This window comes from Salvelinus alpinus, chromosome 15, assembly GCF_045679555.1.
Source record: "Salvelinus alpinus chromosome 15, SLU_Salpinus.1, whole genome shotgun sequence".
NCBI classification, from domain to species: domain Eukaryota; kingdom Metazoa; phylum Chordata; class Actinopteri; order Salmoniformes; family Salmonidae; genus Salvelinus; species Salvelinus alpinus.
This window is the reverse complement of record NC_092100.1, coordinates 51,287,177-51,306,248: the sequence shown is the minus strand read 5'-3', so window position 1 is coordinate 51,306,248 and position 19,072 is coordinate 51,287,177. Positions and strand designations below refer to the sequence as shown.

Here is a 19,072-nt window from a genome sequence, read left to right as displayed (position 1 = left end):
GATTTGTTTATCGTGGTTTTAATGTACCATTTTTCCATCTAACAGAGATTTGGCTCATGCAAACCCCTGTCTGTCTGTCTCTACTCGTCTCTCCCCATATGCAGTTAGTTATTCAAACTGAATTAATTTTTTTAATTTATGGGCATTGTCAGGCAGTGTCTTAAACTGCATAATGATAACAATGATTATGATTTAAGTGTATAATGGCAATTGCATAAAATAATAGGATGGGTCTATGCTACAGAGCCATTTTTTTGTGAGGGCATTGCTAATGAAGGTCTCCTTCCTCCTTTTGATCTCCTCTCCTTCCCTCTCCTCCTTCCTCCCCTCTGTTCCTCATACCCCCCTGCCCCTCCTCCAGTCGTGCCACCAGTGCCAACTGCCCATGCGTCAGGGCGAGCCTGCGGTGTACGCAGAGCGTGCTGGCTACGACAAGCTGTGGCACCCGGCCTGCTTTGTATGCTGTACCTGCTCAGAGCTCCTGGTGGACATGATCTACTTCTGGAAGAAGGGACAGCTCTACTGCGGACGCCACTATGGAGACAGCGAGAAGCCCCGCTGTGGAGGCTGTGACGAGGTGAGGGGGGAGGAGAGAGGTGAGGGGGAGGCAGGGAGAAGAGAGGTGAGGGGGGGAGGCAGGGAGAAGAGGGGTGAGGGACGAAGGGACAGGTGCACTAGGATGTCACTACGGAGACAGCGAGAAGGGGGAAGGTGTGACAAGGTGAGGAGGGATGGGGAAGACAGGGGTGTTAAAGGAAGAGAGGTCAACAGGAGAGTAAGATTGTTATTCACACACTTTATGTAGATTCAGGTGTGTAGAGAGGAAAAAACTGCAACGCAAACAAAAATAGATGTACTGTAGGGAAGAGTGGGGTAATTCAACCAAAGTGGTATGTTGAGCCACCCTTGTTTCGAGGAAATCATACACAAAATTCATAATTTGACCACATATTTAGGAAGAGGTCATTGTTTGATGGAGTCTGAAGTTAGAAACCACATGGAAAAAGTGGTAAGCAAGTTAGGTTAAAAAAAACAAATGGATTTTCACCAAGTCAAATGAATGTATTGTTTGAGGTTGCATGATCCTTGTATCTAAACCAATGTAGATCATTTTAAGATTGTACTATACATCAGTTGGAGTCTCTATAAACTTCAGTATGTGGTTCTAAACCTAGCGTGAATGTGCATCCTTGTAGCTGTATGGGCTAATATAGTCAAAATGTTTAGCTTTGGGTAAGTTGGGCCAATGGTTGAGCCAATAGCATGTTGAGCAAATTGAAGTATTTTCTTCTCAGGTGTAATGCAAGGCATTATTGCTGGGATATGATGTAAAAACAGGGCCTGGTCTATGTTAAAAGTGTTTTAAAAAAAGTACAAAGCCTGTGATAAAAGATACTTAAAATGATTAAAATACAAACTATTTTGATTCTGTTGAATTGTGTTTGGGAAATAAAGATTGACGTGTTTTAAAAAGGTAGTGGTAATATTTAATTCAGTACAGAAATGTGTAGGCGGCTTTACTTACCCTGTCCCGCGGCTCAACCAAACCCCTACCCCATTTTTTGGAAAAGCTATGTTTTCAAAACTTTTAAGTGTTTACATGAATTCTGATTTATTTCCAGGGATACACAACATCCTGAAATATATGTAGATATCTTTGCTTGAAAGAATACTATATTTCCCTTCACGGAGTGATGCTGAATGTAAAAAAAAAAAAAAAAATGGCTCAACCTGCTTTCTTTATTGCTCTTCAATGTGTTGAATTAACTGTATCATGATGTGTGTGTCTCTACAGCTGATCTTCAGTAATGAGTACACACAGGCCGAGGACCAGAACTGGCACCTGAAACACTTCTGCTGCTTCGACTGTGACTGTGTTCTGGCTGGAGAGACCTACGTTATGGAGAACAACAAGCCTGTCTGCAAGCCCTGCTACATGAAGAGCCACGCAGTAGTAAGGACAGAGAGGGAGTGTGTGTGTCTGTGTCAAATCAAATGAAAGTTTATTGGTCGCGCACACAGATTTGCAGATGTTATCGCAGATGCAGCGAAGACGTTTCTAGCTCCAATAGTGTAGTAACATCTAGCAATACAATAACAATACACACATAATCCAGAGTAAAAAAATATATCAGAACGAGCAATGTCAGAATCCAGAGTATAAATATACACACAGAGTATACAAAACATTAAGAAGACATGCTCTTTCCATGACATAGACTAACCAGGTGAATCCGGGTGAAAGCTATGATCCCTTATTGATGTAAATTGTTAAATACACGTCAATTAATGTAGATGAATGGGAGGGGATAGGTTAAAGAAGGATTTTTAAGCATTGAGATAAGCCTGGGATATCTGGAAGGTGTTCCTAATGTTTGGTATACTCAGGATGTGTGTGTATATATACAGTACCAGTCAAAAGTTTGCTGGGTTTTTCCTGGGTTTTTCTTTATTTTTACATTTTTCTTTATTTTTACATTTTTCTTTAATTTTACATTGTAGAATAACAGTGAAGACATCAAATCTATGATATAACACATATGGAATCATGTAATAACAAAAAAGTGTTAACCAAATCAACATATATTTTATATTTGAGATTCTTCAAAGTAGCCACCTTTTGCCTTGATGACAGCTTTGCACACTCTTGGCATTCTCTCAACCAGCTTTATGAGGAATGCTTTTCCAACAGTCTTGAAGGAGTTCCCACATATGCTGAGCACTTGTTGGCTGCTTCTCCTTCACTCTGCGGTCCAACTCATCCAAAACCATCTCAATTGGGTTGAGGTCGGGTGATTGTGGAGACCAAGTTATCTGATGCAGCACTCCATCACTCCCCTCCTTGGTCATCACTCCCCTCCTTACACAGCCTGGAGGTGTGTTGGGTCATTGTCCTGTTGAAAAACAAATGATAGTCCCACTAAGTGAGACCATATGCTGGTGCGGTTGGCCCTGGGTTCCTCCTAATGCAAGACAATGCTAGACCTCATGTGGCTGGAGTGTGTCAGCAGTTCCTGCAAGAGGAAGGCATTGATGCTATGGACTGGCCCGCCCGTTCCCCAGACCTGAATCCAATTGAGCACATCTGGGACATCATGTCTCGCTCCATCCACCAACGCCACGTTGCACCACAGACTGTCCAGGAGTTGGCGGATGCTTTAGTCCAGGTCTGGGAGGAGATCCCTCAGGAGACCATCCGCCACCTCATCAGGAGCATGCCCAGGCGTTGTAGGGAGGTCATACAGGCACGTGGAGGCCACACACACTACTGAGCCTCATTTTGACTTATTTTAAGGACATTACATCAAAGTTGGATCAGCCTGTAGTGTGGTTTTCCACTTTAATTTTGAGTGTGACTCCAAATCCAGACCTCCATGGGTTGATAAATTTGATTTCCATTGATCATTTTTGTATGATTTTGTTGTCAGCACATTCAACTATGTAAAGAAAAAAGTATTTAATAAGAATATTTCATTCATTCAGATCTAGGATGTGTTATTTTAGTGTTCCCTTTATTTTTTTGAGCAGTGTATTTCAAGGACTACCTTCAAACTCAGTGCCTCTTTGCTTGATATCATGGGAAAATCAAAAGAAATCAGCCAAGGCCTCAGAAAACAATTGTAGACCTCCACAAGTCTGGTTGATCCTTGGCAGTAATTTCCAAATGCCTGAAGGTACCACGTTCATCTGTGAAAACAATAGTACGCAAGTATCAACACCATGATACCATGCAGTCATCATACCGCTCAGGAAGGAGACGAGTTCTGTCTCCTAGAGATGAACGTACTTTGGTGCGAAAAGTGCAAATCAGTCCCAGAACAACAGCAAAGGACCTTGTGAAGATGCTGGAGGAAACGGGTACAAAAGTATCTATATATCCACAGTAAAACGAGTACTATATCGACATAACCTGAAAGGCCGCTCAGCAAGGAAGAAGCCACTGCTCCAAAACCACCATAAAAAAGCCAGACTACAGTTTGCAACTGCACATTGGGACAAAGATCGTACTTTTTGGAGAAATGTCCTCTGGTCTGATGAAACAAAAATGGCCATAAAGACCATCATTATGTTTGGAGGAAAAAGGGGGAGGCTTGCAAGCCGAAGAACACCATCCCAACCGTGAAGCACGGGGGTGGCAGCATCATGTTGTGGGGGTTCTTTGCTGCAGGAGGGCCTGGTGCACTTCACAAAATAGATGGCATCATGAGGTAGGAAAATTATCTGGGTATATTGAAACAACATCTCAAGACATCAGTCAGGAAGTTAAAGCTTGGTCCCAAATGGGTCTTCCAAATGGACAATGACCCCAAGCATACTTCCAAAGTTGTGGCAAAATGGCTTAAGGACAACAAAGTCAAGGTATTGGAGTGGCCAACACAAAGCCCTGACCTCAATCCTATAGAAAATGTGTGGGCAGAACTGAAAAAGCGTGTGCGAGCAAGGAGGCCTACAAACCTGACTCAGTTACACCAGCTCTGTCAGGAGGAATGGGCCACAATTCACCCAACTTATTGTGGGAAGTTTGTGGAAGGCTACCTGAGACAATTTAAAGGCAATGCTACCAAATAGTAATTGACCCACTGGGAATGTGATGAAAGAAATAAAAGCTGAAATAAATCATTCTCTCTACTATTATTCTGACATTTCACATTCTTAAAACAAAGTGGTGATCCTAACTGACCTAAAACAGGGAATGTTCACTAGGATTAAATGTCAGGAATTGTGAAAAACTGAGTTTAAATGCGCTGTTGTCCCTTCTTCACCTTGGGTGTCGGTGTGGTGGGACCATTTCTGGTTCTTGGTGATGTGAACAGCGTTTGACCCCCTCCACTGCGGCACCATCGATGTGGATGGGCTTATGCTCTCTATGCCGTCTCCTGTTGTCCCATTCAGCTCCTTTGTTTGAGGGAGAGGTTATTTCCCCGGCACCACTCCTTTCTGTAGGCTGTCTCATCGTTGTTGGTGATCAGGCAAACTTGATGATCGAGTTGGTGCGTAGCCACACAGTCATGGGTCAACAGGGAGTACAGGAAGGGGCTAAGCACACACCTCTGTGGGCCCCTGTGTTGAGGATCAGCGTGGTGGAGGTGTTGTTGCCTACCCTCACCCCCTGGGGGCGACCCGTCAGGAAGTCTAGGACCCAGTTGCACAGGGAGGGGTTCAGTCCCAGGGCCATGAACTTAGTAATGAGCTTGGGCGCACTATGGTGTTGAAAGTCGAGCTGTAGTCGACGAACAGCATTCTCAAATAGGTATTCCTCTTCTCCAGGTGGGATAGGGCGTTGTGCAGTGAATATTGTGCGCGTGCATGCATGTGTACCTGCGCGTGTGTGTGATATGATACCCTGTATTAAATGTGTACACTGTATATTGTATACATGAGATACAACTCTCTGCTACATACTTTTGTCTACGTTGAATATGTGTGTGTGATTTTAAACACACATCCTCTCCTCATTCTACAGGTATGTACAGCCTGTCAGAACCCAGTGGAGCCCGAGGCCCAGCGTGTCTCCTACGGGGAGTTCTACTGGCACGCTGAGCCCCAGTGCTTCCAGTGCTCCTGCTGTGCTAAGTGTCTCATTGGAGAGCGCTTTATGGCCATACAGGGCATGCTCTTCTGCTCTGTCGAGTGCAAGAAGAAGACCATGACCTAAGAAGACTATGGCCCAGAGCAGCTCAACCTGATGACAAAATTATTCAAGTCTGGTCTAGAATGCGAACAATGGCCATTTCCCTTGAGCCTCAAACAACGTGGCTCAGTCTGCAACTGATTCTTGCCCAGATCACAATCAACTCTGCTCCTGATGACAACCAACCCCAGTCCTGAACTCAGCTAATTTTAGTTTTCACTCTGCTTATTTCCGCTCAAGACTGCAACCAATCATCTGAAAAACAGTTGGGAAATACCTCAATATTGTCTGTTTCTCACTTGACATGCACTGTTTTGTTCTACTGTGTCTCAATGAAACTACTGTAGTTTTATTGAGATACATTTTGTTGAAGTCTTGTTTCAGCACACTTGTAATTTCACAGTCACTTATTCATCCGAGTGTAAATCGGCTTTGGATTCACTACTCTGTCTACTACCAAAATAACTACCTTGGGTTGTTCTCATATCATTCGGCCTGTTGCTTTCTCTCTAGAATGTACTACTGATTACAGATATCCAACTCTAAGCAGCAGTACAATAGCAATAACCTTACAAGAAATTATGCTTTATGTGCAGTGTTTCTTTTCCGCTAGAAGCAGCTCTTCATTGTTGTTACAGGCGGATAAGTATCTGACTATGCCAAGTGGCTGACTGATTCTCTTCAACACGGTCCTGGAGAACCCAGGGGAACGCAGGTTTTCACAAGTGACACTATATTATGGAAAACATCACTGAAATGGGAAGGCAGGTGATGTCATATCTATGTGATCTACAGCACATCTTCAAATTACGACTACTCTTGAGGACCAACGAAATGATAAGCAGAAATGAGAAAGTGCTGTTCTGTCTACTGTGGTGTCTAATTACCTGCGTCCTCCTTTCTTTCCTGCTGTCTTTTTTATATTATAATATTGTCTTCACAATAATTTGCCATTTGCTTTCCGTTGTTTCTTGCTCAATGAAAAGCACTTTATGATATTTTCTCCTCACGCTCTTACAACCTAATAAAGATTTTTGCCATGATTAATCCTGTTTGGTTCATACTGGCATACAGGACATAAGTCAACACTCCCACAGGTGTTAACGACATACCATTTAGAACGTAACCTGTGTACTTGTGAGCGCACGTGTGTGTGCATCTGTGTGTGATTCAGTTGCCAACATAGCTAGCGCACCCAGTGTCGCTAGCAGGCTAATGTGACGACTACTGTATTTCACACGGGTGGAACAGCAGCTCCGCCACAGAACCGGACCCTCCTCTCCTGGGGGGAAAAAAAGAGCTCAGAGAGTAGCCTTGTTGTGTTTAACCCACTCGGTGGAAGCGGTGCACAATTCAAGGAAGCCCCATTTTCTCTCAGGCCCCATTGTCTTTAGTGGCAGCCGGCCCAAAGCAACGCAACGGCTTCCCTCCCCATACTGTAGCCTCACCTCTACTAGGCTTATACTTCAATCATACCCTTTCCTTTGATGTCATACTCCTATTGGACTTTTCACTGTACTGCTTTCACTGTACTGCTTTCCATGCCTATGTCCCCCCCCTCCCTCTCCCCCGGTTGTACTGTATTTTCCTAGGACCTAGGTAGAGGTATTTTCCCTGCGTTCTGACATGTAGAGATGATCTGTTGATTTGCCTTTGTTTCTCTCTACAATGAGAGCCAGGTGCATGGCACACTGCCCGCAGTGCTCTCTTGTGAGAGCTGGATGATCCCTCCACATGTATGTAATCATTAGTTGGATTTACTTTATATTTCCATTTCGACATCTCTGGATTGTGCTGAGAATGCAGTCTCGTCACCATAGATCATAATCTCGTACATGATTGTATGTGACAGCCAGCCATGCACACTGGATTAACTATATGACTTGCGTAAACTAGCTATGAGTCAACGTCACATGAAGAACCAGGGAGATTAAATCTAAATTTAAAAAATGAAGCTAGCCTTCGAGTCTGCGTCTTGCATGGCAACAATCAGAGGCTCAGACCCAAATAATAGTCTATTTTAAGATTGTATCTCGGTTCTACTAGCTTTGATATTATCCACTATGTTATTCACCAGCATACGCCTATGGGATGCATAAACCACAGCCGGGGACCAACTGGAAATACCACGGCATATACCTCAATGTGCTCTGTAATAGGAACGTGAGGCACATTCTTTGGTATACCATTGCTGTGACATGTCCCCACACTACCGTCAAAATGAACTTTTTGGATATGAAAAGGACTTATTGAGGGAAAGTTGGCCGTTGGTGGCATATATCATCAGTATAAAATGTCGTCAGTATAAAAACAATCCAGTGAATCCCATGTGACAGTTTGGCTCAGTTCCTACAGAGGGCACACTTTCCCATTCTATGGTGTTGGTCCATTAGCTCTAACTAACCAGTATGGCCACTACATTATCACTCACTTTTTAAGTACATTTAGCTAGCTTTGGCTATGACACTAAATTCTAATGGACACAAGGTCTGTGATGCTATACCATCTTGTCAGCTTCAGTTGTGTGAGAGGGATGCAATGTAGGCACTCTAACATGCAGGGTAGATTGGGGTCTGGTCCAGCTGTGCCAAGTCAACGCCAGAGGTATATGAAGGTCTAAACACTGATACTAGGTGAGGAGAAGCAGCAGCAGCCATCTCTGGATAAATATCAGCAGTCTGGAACCCAGATAACACTCCTCACACGCATTCCTTCACCCTGGAACGAAAGAGAGGTGGAGAACGAGAGAGATGGACAGTGGATGGGAGGGGAAGGAGAGAAGATACACCTTTTTAGGAATGTTTTTATAGAAGGAAGAGGCCTGGAATGATTATCTACAGTACGTGAATATTTGAAGATATCTTCAATGGGTTGTCATATGCTGAAGTCGGGATGTCTGTGACCTCTCTGTCAGTGTATGATTTAATGTTACTGTACTCTGGTTAAAGCTAGCCTTTGACCTCTTTGGCTTTGTGCTCAAATGCAAGTCATCATGATGTGGGCAATGTGTTCCCCTAAAACGGGTGCCGCAGGTAGTAAAAAACATCAGGGTACGAAAAATGAAACAAAATCATAGGGAATAGAACGACAGCCCATCCTATGTTATGCAACCTGTACACCTACGGGTGGGGGACTTAGGTGGGGTATGGGAGTGAGGCAGCCCCTTAAAGTGATAGATCAAATAGTGGCAGACAGTTGAATAGGTTGTCGTTAAAGATAATCATGATCGCTACAGTAAACTGTTTTTAAGTAGTTCCCCCCACCCAAAGAATACCCATTTCACCCCACTTTACATCACAATAACAAGATGGTTTGTGTACAAGATGGTTTGTGTACATCAGTATTATGACTTGAAACCGTTTAGTAACTTTCTTTCTATATCTACTCCAATTACTTTCTCATTTTCTCTCCCTCTCTTTTTCTACCCTCCCTCTTTCTTTTCTATCTCACACCCTATCTTTGGAAGTTTGGTTCCAGGGTTTGGCTCAGGCCGATGTCCAGATGCAGCCAGTTAGTTTCAGTGTGTGACTCGGGCTCTCACATTATATGGCATCCAGATTCCTCACATGGTTTATATAGAATCCAGGATAGAGAAGATAGAAAACCTAGGAGTCCTAAGCTAGGATATGCTGACCACACCTTACCATTGCATCTGGGAGTCTCTCTCTCTCTCACTCTTTCACTCACTCACTCTCTATGGTAGGCCAGTAGGGGGCCCTGTATCCTGTGGACGAATTCACTTATACCAGTTGCCAAAGGACTGTGTTTTTGAGACCTGGCTGGCGTTGTAACAAAACACAGTGGTGGAAAAAGTACCCAATTGTCATACTTGAGTAAAAGTAAAGATACCTTGATAGAAGGGAAAGTTGGCATCTCCCGGGTGGCGCAGTGGTCTAGGGCACTGCATTGCAGTGCTAGCTGCGCCACCAGAGTCTCTGGGTTCGCGCCCAGGCTCTGTCGCAGCCGGCCGCAACCGGGAGATCCGTGGGGCGACGCACAATTGGCATAGCGTCGTCCGGGTTAGGGAGGGTTTGGCCGGTAGGGAGGGTTTGGCCGGTAGGGATATCCTTGTCTCAGTATGTAAAAAAAAATATATATATATATTTAAAAAAAAAAAATATATATATATATATATGTATGCACTCTACTGTAAGTCGCTCTGGATAAGAGCGTCTGCTCTTGGCCGGCCCCTGGGGCCTGTTGCACAAAAGTAGAATTAAGACATCCGGGATAAATGACTCAGCTGAGCTCAATGAAGCCAAAACATGTGCGTCCAGGCTTAATTGGTTGCACAAAGACCAAGCCAGGATGAGCAGACACGGATTCATTAAGCCAGGTGAAACCAATCCTGGATAGGTGCGCGCTCACGGCTCACTCAAATAGACCCCGCCACAGATCACAGATTAACTGATTTACCATGGCAACTAGAGCCGCGTACTTTTCCCCGTCGGAAGCACAAATCCTCATGGAGGCATACGAGGAGGTAAAATATATAATTAAGAAGAAAGGCAACACCGCCACAGTGATAAAGCAAAGAGAAAAAGCGTGGCAAAGTATTGCAGACCGCCTGAATGCGTAAGTAGTGCACAATTACACACTCACCGCTCCGCTGAAACATCACAATTACAATTCAAATATTTAATTCACATCTCCAAAAATGCAGTTGTACTGTAATTATGAAACGGTTAAATTTTTAATTGAAATGCACTGCAGATATGAGTGAAATTGTGTAAAGTAACTCCATCACACTGTATAAAGCTATGATAAATTTTTTGATATTTTTACTGAAAACAAGACAAAAATACCAAGTAATTTTTTGCAGTGTGACTCCATTAAATGTGTGTGTGTGTGTGTGTGTGTGTGTGTGTGTGTAAATTAAACATGAACGGGCCAAAACGGACATGGCAGCAGGTCAAAATCAAATACAAGAACATTCTGCAGAATGGTATGGTCCCTGACTAATATTTAACAAAGCACAAGCATATATTGTACCCAGAAGGTGCCTGCTCACACATTGTCTGTACTGTTTTAGCAGTGAAAAAGAATACCCACAGACAAGGCACGGGTGGTGGGTCACCAAAGGCTGACCTTACCCCAGCAGAGGACATGGCCTTGGAGCTAAATAAAGGCAGGCCCGTCTTAGAGGGGATCCCTGGGGGGAAAGAGACGAGCATAGGTTCCTCCCAAGATGCCACCCGCTTCATTCAAGGTATGTCCTTCCATCTCTACATGGGATACAACCACATTCATATTGAATCAATTTGGACTGTCTGACTTTGGTTTACCTATTGCCTTGCAGTGTCTGGCAGCACTGTGTTCCTGTTAGAGCCACCAGCACAAGCACCAGACGATGCTGATCCAGTGAGTACTCCATCAAAGGCATACTGTAGGCCTGGCATGTCTTGTCTACTAGCTTCAATATGAATCCGATTAAATGTGATAGGGTGAAGGCCCCAGTGCAGCAGCAACAGCACATGATGGAGACGATGATGAGGAGGAGACCATCTCTCTGGATTCCAGAAGGCATGAGGTATCATGTTAAGACTGTGAAAGTACTATTTACTCTACAATGGTGAGGAGTCCTCATCAAAATCAAAAAATCTAATTTCTTTTACAGGACCCAGATGCTATACAGTGGGAAAACCAGCCTGGCAACATAGTGCGTATTAATAAAAGGACACCACATCCTGCCAAATTCCAGCTGCGCTAATTGTATTGTGTTCACAGAGCTCACAAGCTATCAGAAAGTTGTATGGCAACCACCTCCGGCGCCAAATAGAACTGGCAGACATAGACATTCAGTACAAGAAGAAAAAGATGGAAAATCTTGCACTGGAGTCCGAAATAAAAAAGAGGACAATTAGGAAACTGGACCTTGAAATAAAAAAACTTGAGAGGGAGGTGAGATATGCCTTCAATGTACACTGTATGCTAACTGTAACACAAATGTATTAATCATTATTTTTCTTTCCTCCCCCAGCTCCAAGAAGATGACACAGCTCAAAATAAAAATTAGGTATATTCTCGTAAAGTCAAGTGAGCCATGACATATGAGCTCTTATTGTGAGCACACAGGACGGTGGCATCTTTCTAAGGTTTTTTTTATTTTCCCAGCAATCAGTACAACCAAGTCATCGTTATAAGGCATCGCCCTCTTTTGCCCACCCCCCCAGCACCAGGTGTGGCCACTAGCCTATATGAAGGCCCAAAATTGTGTGTTCCTTTCTGCTCTGACAATGGCATGCCCATTCGTGCGAGATGTGGTGGATGAAGAAGCACTTGTGCTGAGGAGAGCCTTCAGGCGAGAAAGGGTCTTCAGGGACCGGTTGGACCCACTGGCCTTCCCTGATGACCATCTATATGAAAGATACAGGTTTTCTGCAGATGGCATCAGGTATCTATGCAGACTACTGGGTCCCAGGATTAAGCACCGCACTGCACGGAGCCATGCACTGAGTGTGGAGCAAATGGTTTGTGTGGCCTTGCGCTTTTTTGCTAGTGGAGCCTTCCTGTACTCAGTGGGGGATGCAGAACAGCTGAACAAGGCCACAATTTGCCGCACAATAAGGAGTGTGTGTCTGGCTATCAAAGCATTAGCAGATGTCTTCATCTCCTTCCCTGGCCACAGAAGACTCTGTGACATCAAAGAGGAGTTCTATAGGATTGCAGGTAAGAGGATCTACAAATTACAGGACAACTGTTAACACATAGTAGGATACTCATTACTTTGTGTGACAGGTTTCCCCAATGTCATTGGTGCAGTGGACTGTACACACATAAGGATAAAAGCCCCCTCAGGTGCCCATGAGGCCGATTTTGTGAATAGGAAATCCTTTCACAGCATTAATGTTCAGGTGAACATAACTTTTTGATATTGTCCATTGACGAACACTCTGCATTGCCAGTGATGTGCATTGATTGGTGTAATATTCCTCATCTTATGATTTCAGATGGTCTGCAATGCTGACTGTGTGATCAGCAATGTTGTGGCAAAATGGCCTGGCTCAGTCCATGACTCCAGAATCTTTCGGGCCTCTGAAATCTATCAGTGCCTATCACAAGGTAAGCCACACAACCCCTATTTATAACCATCATGGCTGTGTCAAGAATATCACTGTGTTTATGAGGTAGTAATGATGAGATTTTGTGTTGACAGGTGAATTCTCTGGTGTGTTGCTGGGAGACAGGGGGTATGGCTGCCAGCCTTTTCTCCTGACACCTTTCACAGACCCCCAGGAAGCACAGCAGGCCTACAACCATGCCCATGCCAGGACCAGGGCCAGAGTTGAAATGACCTTTGGCCTCCTGAAGGCACGCTTTCACTGCCTTCACAAATTAAGGGTCAGCCCTGTTAGGGCATGTGATATTACTGTGGCTTGTGCTGTCCTCCACAATGTGGCCTGCCTGAGGAAGGAGAGGGCCCCCAGAGTGCCACCAGCCATGGACTGGGACAATCCGGCAATCTTCCCTGATGACGACAGTGGTCGGCTGCTGAGGGACCAATATGTGTTGAATTATTTTAGTTAGTATGTGTGCTTTCAATTTTGGTTAAATATGTCCTGCGGTGGCAGAGGAATTTGGGTTTTTTTGGGTTCGTTTTTTGACGAATTTGGCCTCTTATGATGTTTGTGCGGTATACTGTGTGTAATACAAGGCTGCAGGGAGGCTACTGCATCCATTCATTTGTCTGTTCAGTTGATGTGTATGGATTTGTCCTGCATTTATTTTAGTGTGCAGACATGCAGGGTGTGTTATATACAGACCTTTGAATGTGTATGTATCATTTTGTATAATATGCTTGGATTCTGTGCTTTCCATCTTGTAGAGTCACTGTGACTTCAGTTTCGAAAGGAGCTGATGGTTTACCTGCTTTGTTTTGTCCTTATTCAATAAAGGAACATAATGTTACACATTGTGTTTTTATATTCATATGGAATGTGTATTTGTTTATATGACAGAGTACTAGGGCCACACTGAAGAAAAAGGATAAAGTCATAAATTTATGAGGCTGGTTCTTTCTGCAGAAAAGCTACATATTGTTTTTACAGTTTTGATACTTATGACAATGTGATACTTAATATTCAGCATGTCTTTGTTTATGAAACCATACTGAAGTACAATTTCACGAAATGCCCCACATCTGTCATTTTAACAACTGTCCTCCTTTAAAACAACTGGTTACAATATTATGACTTGTGTTTTTTTCCCCTCTGTGGCCCTAATATTCTATCATTTTATATATAGCCTTATAGTCTATGGGAAACTGTAAATTATCTAATGATAGCAACATCATCTAAAAATCATTTTTTATCCAAAATCATTGAAATTAATGATCACAAACGTTTAAATAATAACAGTGGGTCTAGTTATATGTGATAACAATGTATAGTGAGCAGTGAAATAACTATTGGTTTCCATTTGTGGTGACTGCTGACTGACATTAGGGATGAGATTAAATAGATCCTGGAATTTAGCCTGGTCTGGAGCAGGCTAGCTCCACAGAATAAATCTCCATGGTAATTTATACCATAACATATCCTCCTGCCCCCTATCCATCTTTAGTGCAACCGGATTACGGATCAATTGAGCCAGGATCACCAAGATATCCTGGCTTAATCCCTTATCCTAGTTTTGTGCAACAGGCCCCAGAAGGCACAATTTTCATTTTGGGGGGGGGACCAGGGTCACAAAAATGATTTACAAAGGAAGCATTTGTGTTTAGTGAGTCTGCCATCAGAGGCTGTAGGGATGACCAGGGATGTTCTCTTAAAAAGTTTGTGAATTGGACCATATTCCCGACCTGCTAAGCATAAAAATGTATTTCAGTAAAAATGTATGGATTAAAAAGTACATTCTTTTCTTTAGGAATGTAGAGAAGTAAATGTAAAAGTTGTCAAAAATATAATTAGTGAAGTACAGATACCCCCAAAAAGTACTTAAGTAGTACTTTAAAGTAGTTTTACTTAAGTACTTTACGACACTGACGAAACACACACTTCATGTCTGTGTCTGTGGGGCGTCTCCGTTGAAAACATCCCTTCCCTAACTAATCCTACCACTGCTGACCGCAGCACCTGTCAGTGGAAAAGTGGAAAAAAGCGGCCTGTCTGCCATACATCACATCAACTCAGTGGATTCCACACAACATGCTCTGCTTATGTTAAACTCTCTAATGAGGTACAGCGGACGGTCAGTTAATATATCATAGAGATATAGAACCCACAGTTTTATCTCTTTGGTTTATGACATCAGCGGCAGTCGGTGCCGTTTAAGATTAGGGAGGACGCTTTTTTGTTGTTGTGAGGATGGAGGTTTTTTTATTACAGCATATTGGATGACTGGCATTAATATTCCATTAACCCAGCTCAATATAACATCGATAGGTTTAGGCTGTAGCAACCCATCATGAGGTTGCTAAAATCTAGCCTACAAAGTTTATAACATACAGGTGGAGAGACAAATTGGAGTAATCAAGGTGACAGACAGTGACACATTCGATACCGCCTTGCACACTCTTGCCTGCATCAAGCTGGTCTAGGGTGTAATCATTAGGCTTGTCCAAAGTGTTGCAAAACGGAACATTTTATGTATGTACTTTTTGGGAAGTACATACCGGCTGTAAAGGAAGTAAATGAAGATAGTTGCTCGTATTTTGACATTCTAAGACTTGCAGAGCTGGTGAATGGGAGTTTCAATCTGAGTGTCACGCCCTGACCATAGTTTGCGTTGTATGTTTCTATGTTTTGTTTGGTCAGGGTGTGATCTGAGTGGGCATTCTATGTTGTATGTCTAGTTTGTCTGTTTCTATGTGTTTGGCCTGATATGGTTCTCAATCAGAGGCAGGTGTTAGTTGTTGTCTCTGATTGGGAACCATATTTAGGTAGCCTGTTTTATATTGTGGGTTGTGGGTGATTGTTCCTGTTCGTGTGTTCCTGTGTTTAGTGTTCACTATTTTGGGACTGTTGCGTCTTCGTTTATTTTGTCAGTTTATTGTTTTTGTTCTTTCTTGAAAGTATTCTAATAAATATGAATACTCACCACGCTGCGTATTGGTCCGATATCTCCTACTCCTCCTCAGACGAGGAAGAAGAATGTGACACTGAGCTTTCTAGGCATTAGAGAGGTCTCTAACGCACAGATACTGGTTCAAATCCAAGCATTTAAACTCAGTTTTTCATGTAAACTGACATGTATACAAGTAAATATTCCCTATCTTAGGTCAGTTAGGATCACCACTTGATTTTAAGAATGTGAAATGTCAGAATAATAGTAGAGAGAATGATTTATTTCAGCTTTTATTTCTTTCATCACATTCCCAGTGGGTCAGGAGTTTACATACACTCAATTAGTATTTGGTAGCATTGCCTTTAAATTGTTTAACTTGGGTCAAACCGTTCGGGTAGCCTTCCACAAGCTTCCCATAATAAGTTGAGTGAATTGTGGCCCATTCCTCCTGACAGAGCTGGTGTAACTGAAACAGGTTTGTAGGCCTCCTTGCTCGCACACGCTTTTTCAGTTCTGCCAACAAATGTTCTATAGGATTGAGGTCAAGGCTTTGTTATGGCCACTCCAATACCTTGATTTGTTGTCCTTAAGCCATTTTGCCACAACTTTGGAAGTATGCTTGGGGTCATTGTTCATTTGGAAGACCCATTTGCGACCAAGCTTTGACTTCCTGACTGAAGTCTTGAGATGTTGCTTCAATATATCCAGATTAATTTTCCTGCCTCATGATGCCATATATTTTGTGAAGTGCACCAGTCCCTCCTGCAGCAAAGCACCCCCACAACATGATGCTGCCACCTCCGTGCTTCGCGGTTGGGATGGTGTTCTTAATCTTGCAAGCATCCCCCTTTTTCCTCCAAACATAACAATGGTCATTATGGCCAAACAGATCTATTTTTGTTTCATCAGACCAGAGGACATTTCTCCAAAAAGTACAATCTTTGTCCCCATGTGCAGTTGCAAACCGTAGTCTGGCTTTTTTATGGCGGTTTTGGAGCAGTTCTTCATTGCTGAGTGGCCGTTCAGGTTATGTCGATATAGGACTTATTTTACTGTGGATATAGATACTTCTGTACCTGTTTCCTCCAGCATCTTCACAAGGTATTTTGCTGTTGTTCTGGGATTGATTTGCACTGTCGCACCAAAGTACGTTCATCTCTAGGAGACAGAGAGCGTCTCCTTCCTGAGCGGAATGATGGCTGCGTGGTACTATGGTGTCTATACTTCCATACTATTGTTTGTACAGCTGAATGTGGTACCTTCAGGCGTTTGGAAATTGCTCCCAAGGATGAACCAGACTGGTGGAGGTCTTGGCTGATTTCTTTTGATTTTCCCATGATGTCAAGCAAAGAGGCACTGAGTTTGATGGTACTCATTGAATTGCATCCACAGGTACACCTCCAATTGACTCAAATTATGTCATTTAGCCTATCAGGGGCTACTAAAGCCATGACATCATTTTCGGGGAATTTTCCGAGCTGTTTAAAGGCACAGTCAACTTAATATATGTAAAAAGAGGAGGAAGGGAAGCGCTACTAAGGTACACTATAGTATATTTTGGTAGATAGAAGGTGCTCTTTGGTAAAAGGTGTAAATTGGTCATCAAAAAGAAAGGAGGACCAAGGCACTCTTCATATAATTAATTAAAATGCCTTTATTAGTATATGTAAACTTTTAATTGTGATACAGTGAATTATAAGTGAAATAATCTGTTTGTAAACAATTGTTGGAAAAATTCCTTGTGTCATGCACAAAGTAGATGTCTAACCGACTTAAACTATAGTTTGTTATCAAGAAATGAGTTTCCATTAAATCCATTGGAATCATTAAGACTCATTTAAATGCGGAAGACACATTTCAGTTGAAGGCATTCAGTTCTACAACTGACTAGATATCCCCCTTTCCCCTAATAACGGTCCTCTGAGTACATCAAAAAAGGTTTGGTATACCTCAACTGGTATGCCATCCAGCCCAGGAGTTTTCAGACTTAAAAAGCTTTAATTGCATCAAGAATTTCCTTCTCTATAATTTGGTCTACACATGAGTCTTTCTGTACAGCTGTTAATTATACATTATTAATAGAAAAACATCCATACAATTAACTTTGGTTTGTGGAGATGGAGGAGACTGAAATTAAAACTTAAAGTGCTTAAAGTACTTTGCTACCGCTTTCCTCTTTACTTTTATAATATACTGTATTACACTTGATGTTTCTTGAATAAGTTCCTCCGTTTCTTTTAGTTTTTCCTCTAACTTATTCTGTGCCTCTATGGTACAGTTTTTATTGATATCTGTCTGTAGGGTTAGTCCTTTTCTTTCCATTGTTAATATGGACTCTTTTGACCTAAATTGCTTATGTTTTAAAGATGAGTATTGAATTGCATGGCCTCTAAAGGTACATTTAAAAGTGTCCCATACAATAAGGGCGATCTGCTGTACCTATGTTATATCGTAAACAAAAGTTAATTAGAAATGTTTCTCACCTAGTTAAAGTTATCATGCAATAGGCTTTGATTTAGTGTCAAATATCCTGTAAGACTAATATATACAGTATGCCAATGATTTAATTGTCCGACCACATTTTGTCTAAAGTAGTTAAGATGACTAGCTTGATTGAGCCTCCACCATGTATACCTTACTAGGTCAGGATATTTAATCCTCCATGTATCCACTAGTTCTAATATATCCACGATATTTGTGATTTCATGAAGTGCATGAGGGGGACATTTTGTAGTGCTGATTTCCTTTACGGTCCATTGAGATATTTAAAACCGTTCTAAAATTGTCCACCATCATAATAGAGTCTTGTATTGCTTGTAGGTTTGATAAATTATATATATTTTCAAAGAAGCGTAGACCATCATTATTTGGACCATATAGATTTATCAGGTACCAAGGTAAGACTGCAGGCAAACGACAGGTCAAGGCAGGCAGGGGTCGATAATCCAGAGTAGAGGCCAAGGTACAGGACGGCAGGCAGGCTCAGGGTCAGGTCAGGCAGAGGTTGGTAATCCAGAGGTGGCGCATGACCGGCAGTACCGCAATACAGACTACTCTGGGTCTGTCTCAAGTCTGCGTACTCGTTCGGCTGGAGACAGCCTAGCCCTGCAGGGCTGCATCGGCTTGGGAAGAGGTGAATCGGCAGTCTCCAGAGGCTCTTGGAGGGACTCGGGTAAGCTCGGTTCCTCTCTGGGACGTAGACGCCGGGGACTTCCAGAGTTCATCAGGTGCCAGGTGGGATCCCTGAGTGAGCGATTGGGACTGCAATCGGACCTCTTCTCCCTCCTACGTTCCCGTAGCCGACTATCGATCCGGATGGTTAAAGCGATGAGTGAGTCAAGATCCGTCGGTAGTATTCGGGCTGCCAGCTCATCCTTTACCTCCTCCGATAATCTGTGCAGGAACGTGTCGAACAGCGCTTCCGGGTTCCAGGTA

At 42.9% G+C, this 19,072-nt stretch overlaps 2 protein-coding genes across 5 annotated transcripts in view; both read left to right on the top strand.

The window, feature by feature from the left end:
- Window positions 1–6,679, top strand: part of LOC139540300 (testin-like) — a 39,783-nt gene extending 33,104 nt beyond the window's left edge. The window contains exons 5-7 of the mRNA XM_071344042.1: window positions 362–577; window positions 1,796–1,954; window positions 5,465–6,679. Of these exons, the coding sequence (XP_071200143.1) occupies window positions 362–577; window positions 1,796–1,954; window positions 5,465–5,656 (567 nt within the window). The 3' untranslated portion in view covers window positions 5,657–6,679. The remainder of the gene's footprint in view (window positions 1–361; window positions 578–1,795; window positions 1,955–5,464) is intronic.
- Window positions 6,680–10,167: 3,488 nt separating this feature from the next.
- LOC139540299 (putative nuclease HARBI1) lies at window positions 10,168–13,561 on the top strand. Of its 4 annotated transcripts, XM_071344038.1 has the most exons (8): window positions 10,453–10,577; window positions 10,665–10,841; window positions 10,932–10,993; window positions 11,076–11,162; window positions 11,250–11,291; window positions 11,360–11,533; window positions 11,613–11,648; window positions 11,747–12,018. In XM_071344038.1, the coding sequence occupies exons 1-7, from the start codon at window positions 10,469–10,471 to the stop codon at window positions 11,646–11,648; spliced, it is 687 nt and encodes a 228-aa protein (XP_071200139.1). In that variant the 5' UTR covers window positions 10,453–10,468; the 3' UTR covers window positions 11,747–12,018. The 4 variants fall into 4 exon arrangements, with proteins under 4 accessions (XP_071200140.1, XP_071200139.1, XP_071200141.1 ...); XM_071344039.1 differs by lacking the exons at window positions 11,250–11,291; window positions 11,360–11,533; window positions 11,613–11,648; window positions 11,747–12,018 and adding exons at window positions 12,027–12,301; window positions 12,583–12,694; window positions 12,789–13,561 and having other exon boundaries at window positions 10,168–10,577; XM_071344041.1 differs by lacking the exon at window positions 10,453–10,577 and having other exon boundaries at window positions 10,594–10,841; window positions 11,747–12,017.
- Window positions 13,562–19,072: the final 5,511 nt, after the last annotated feature.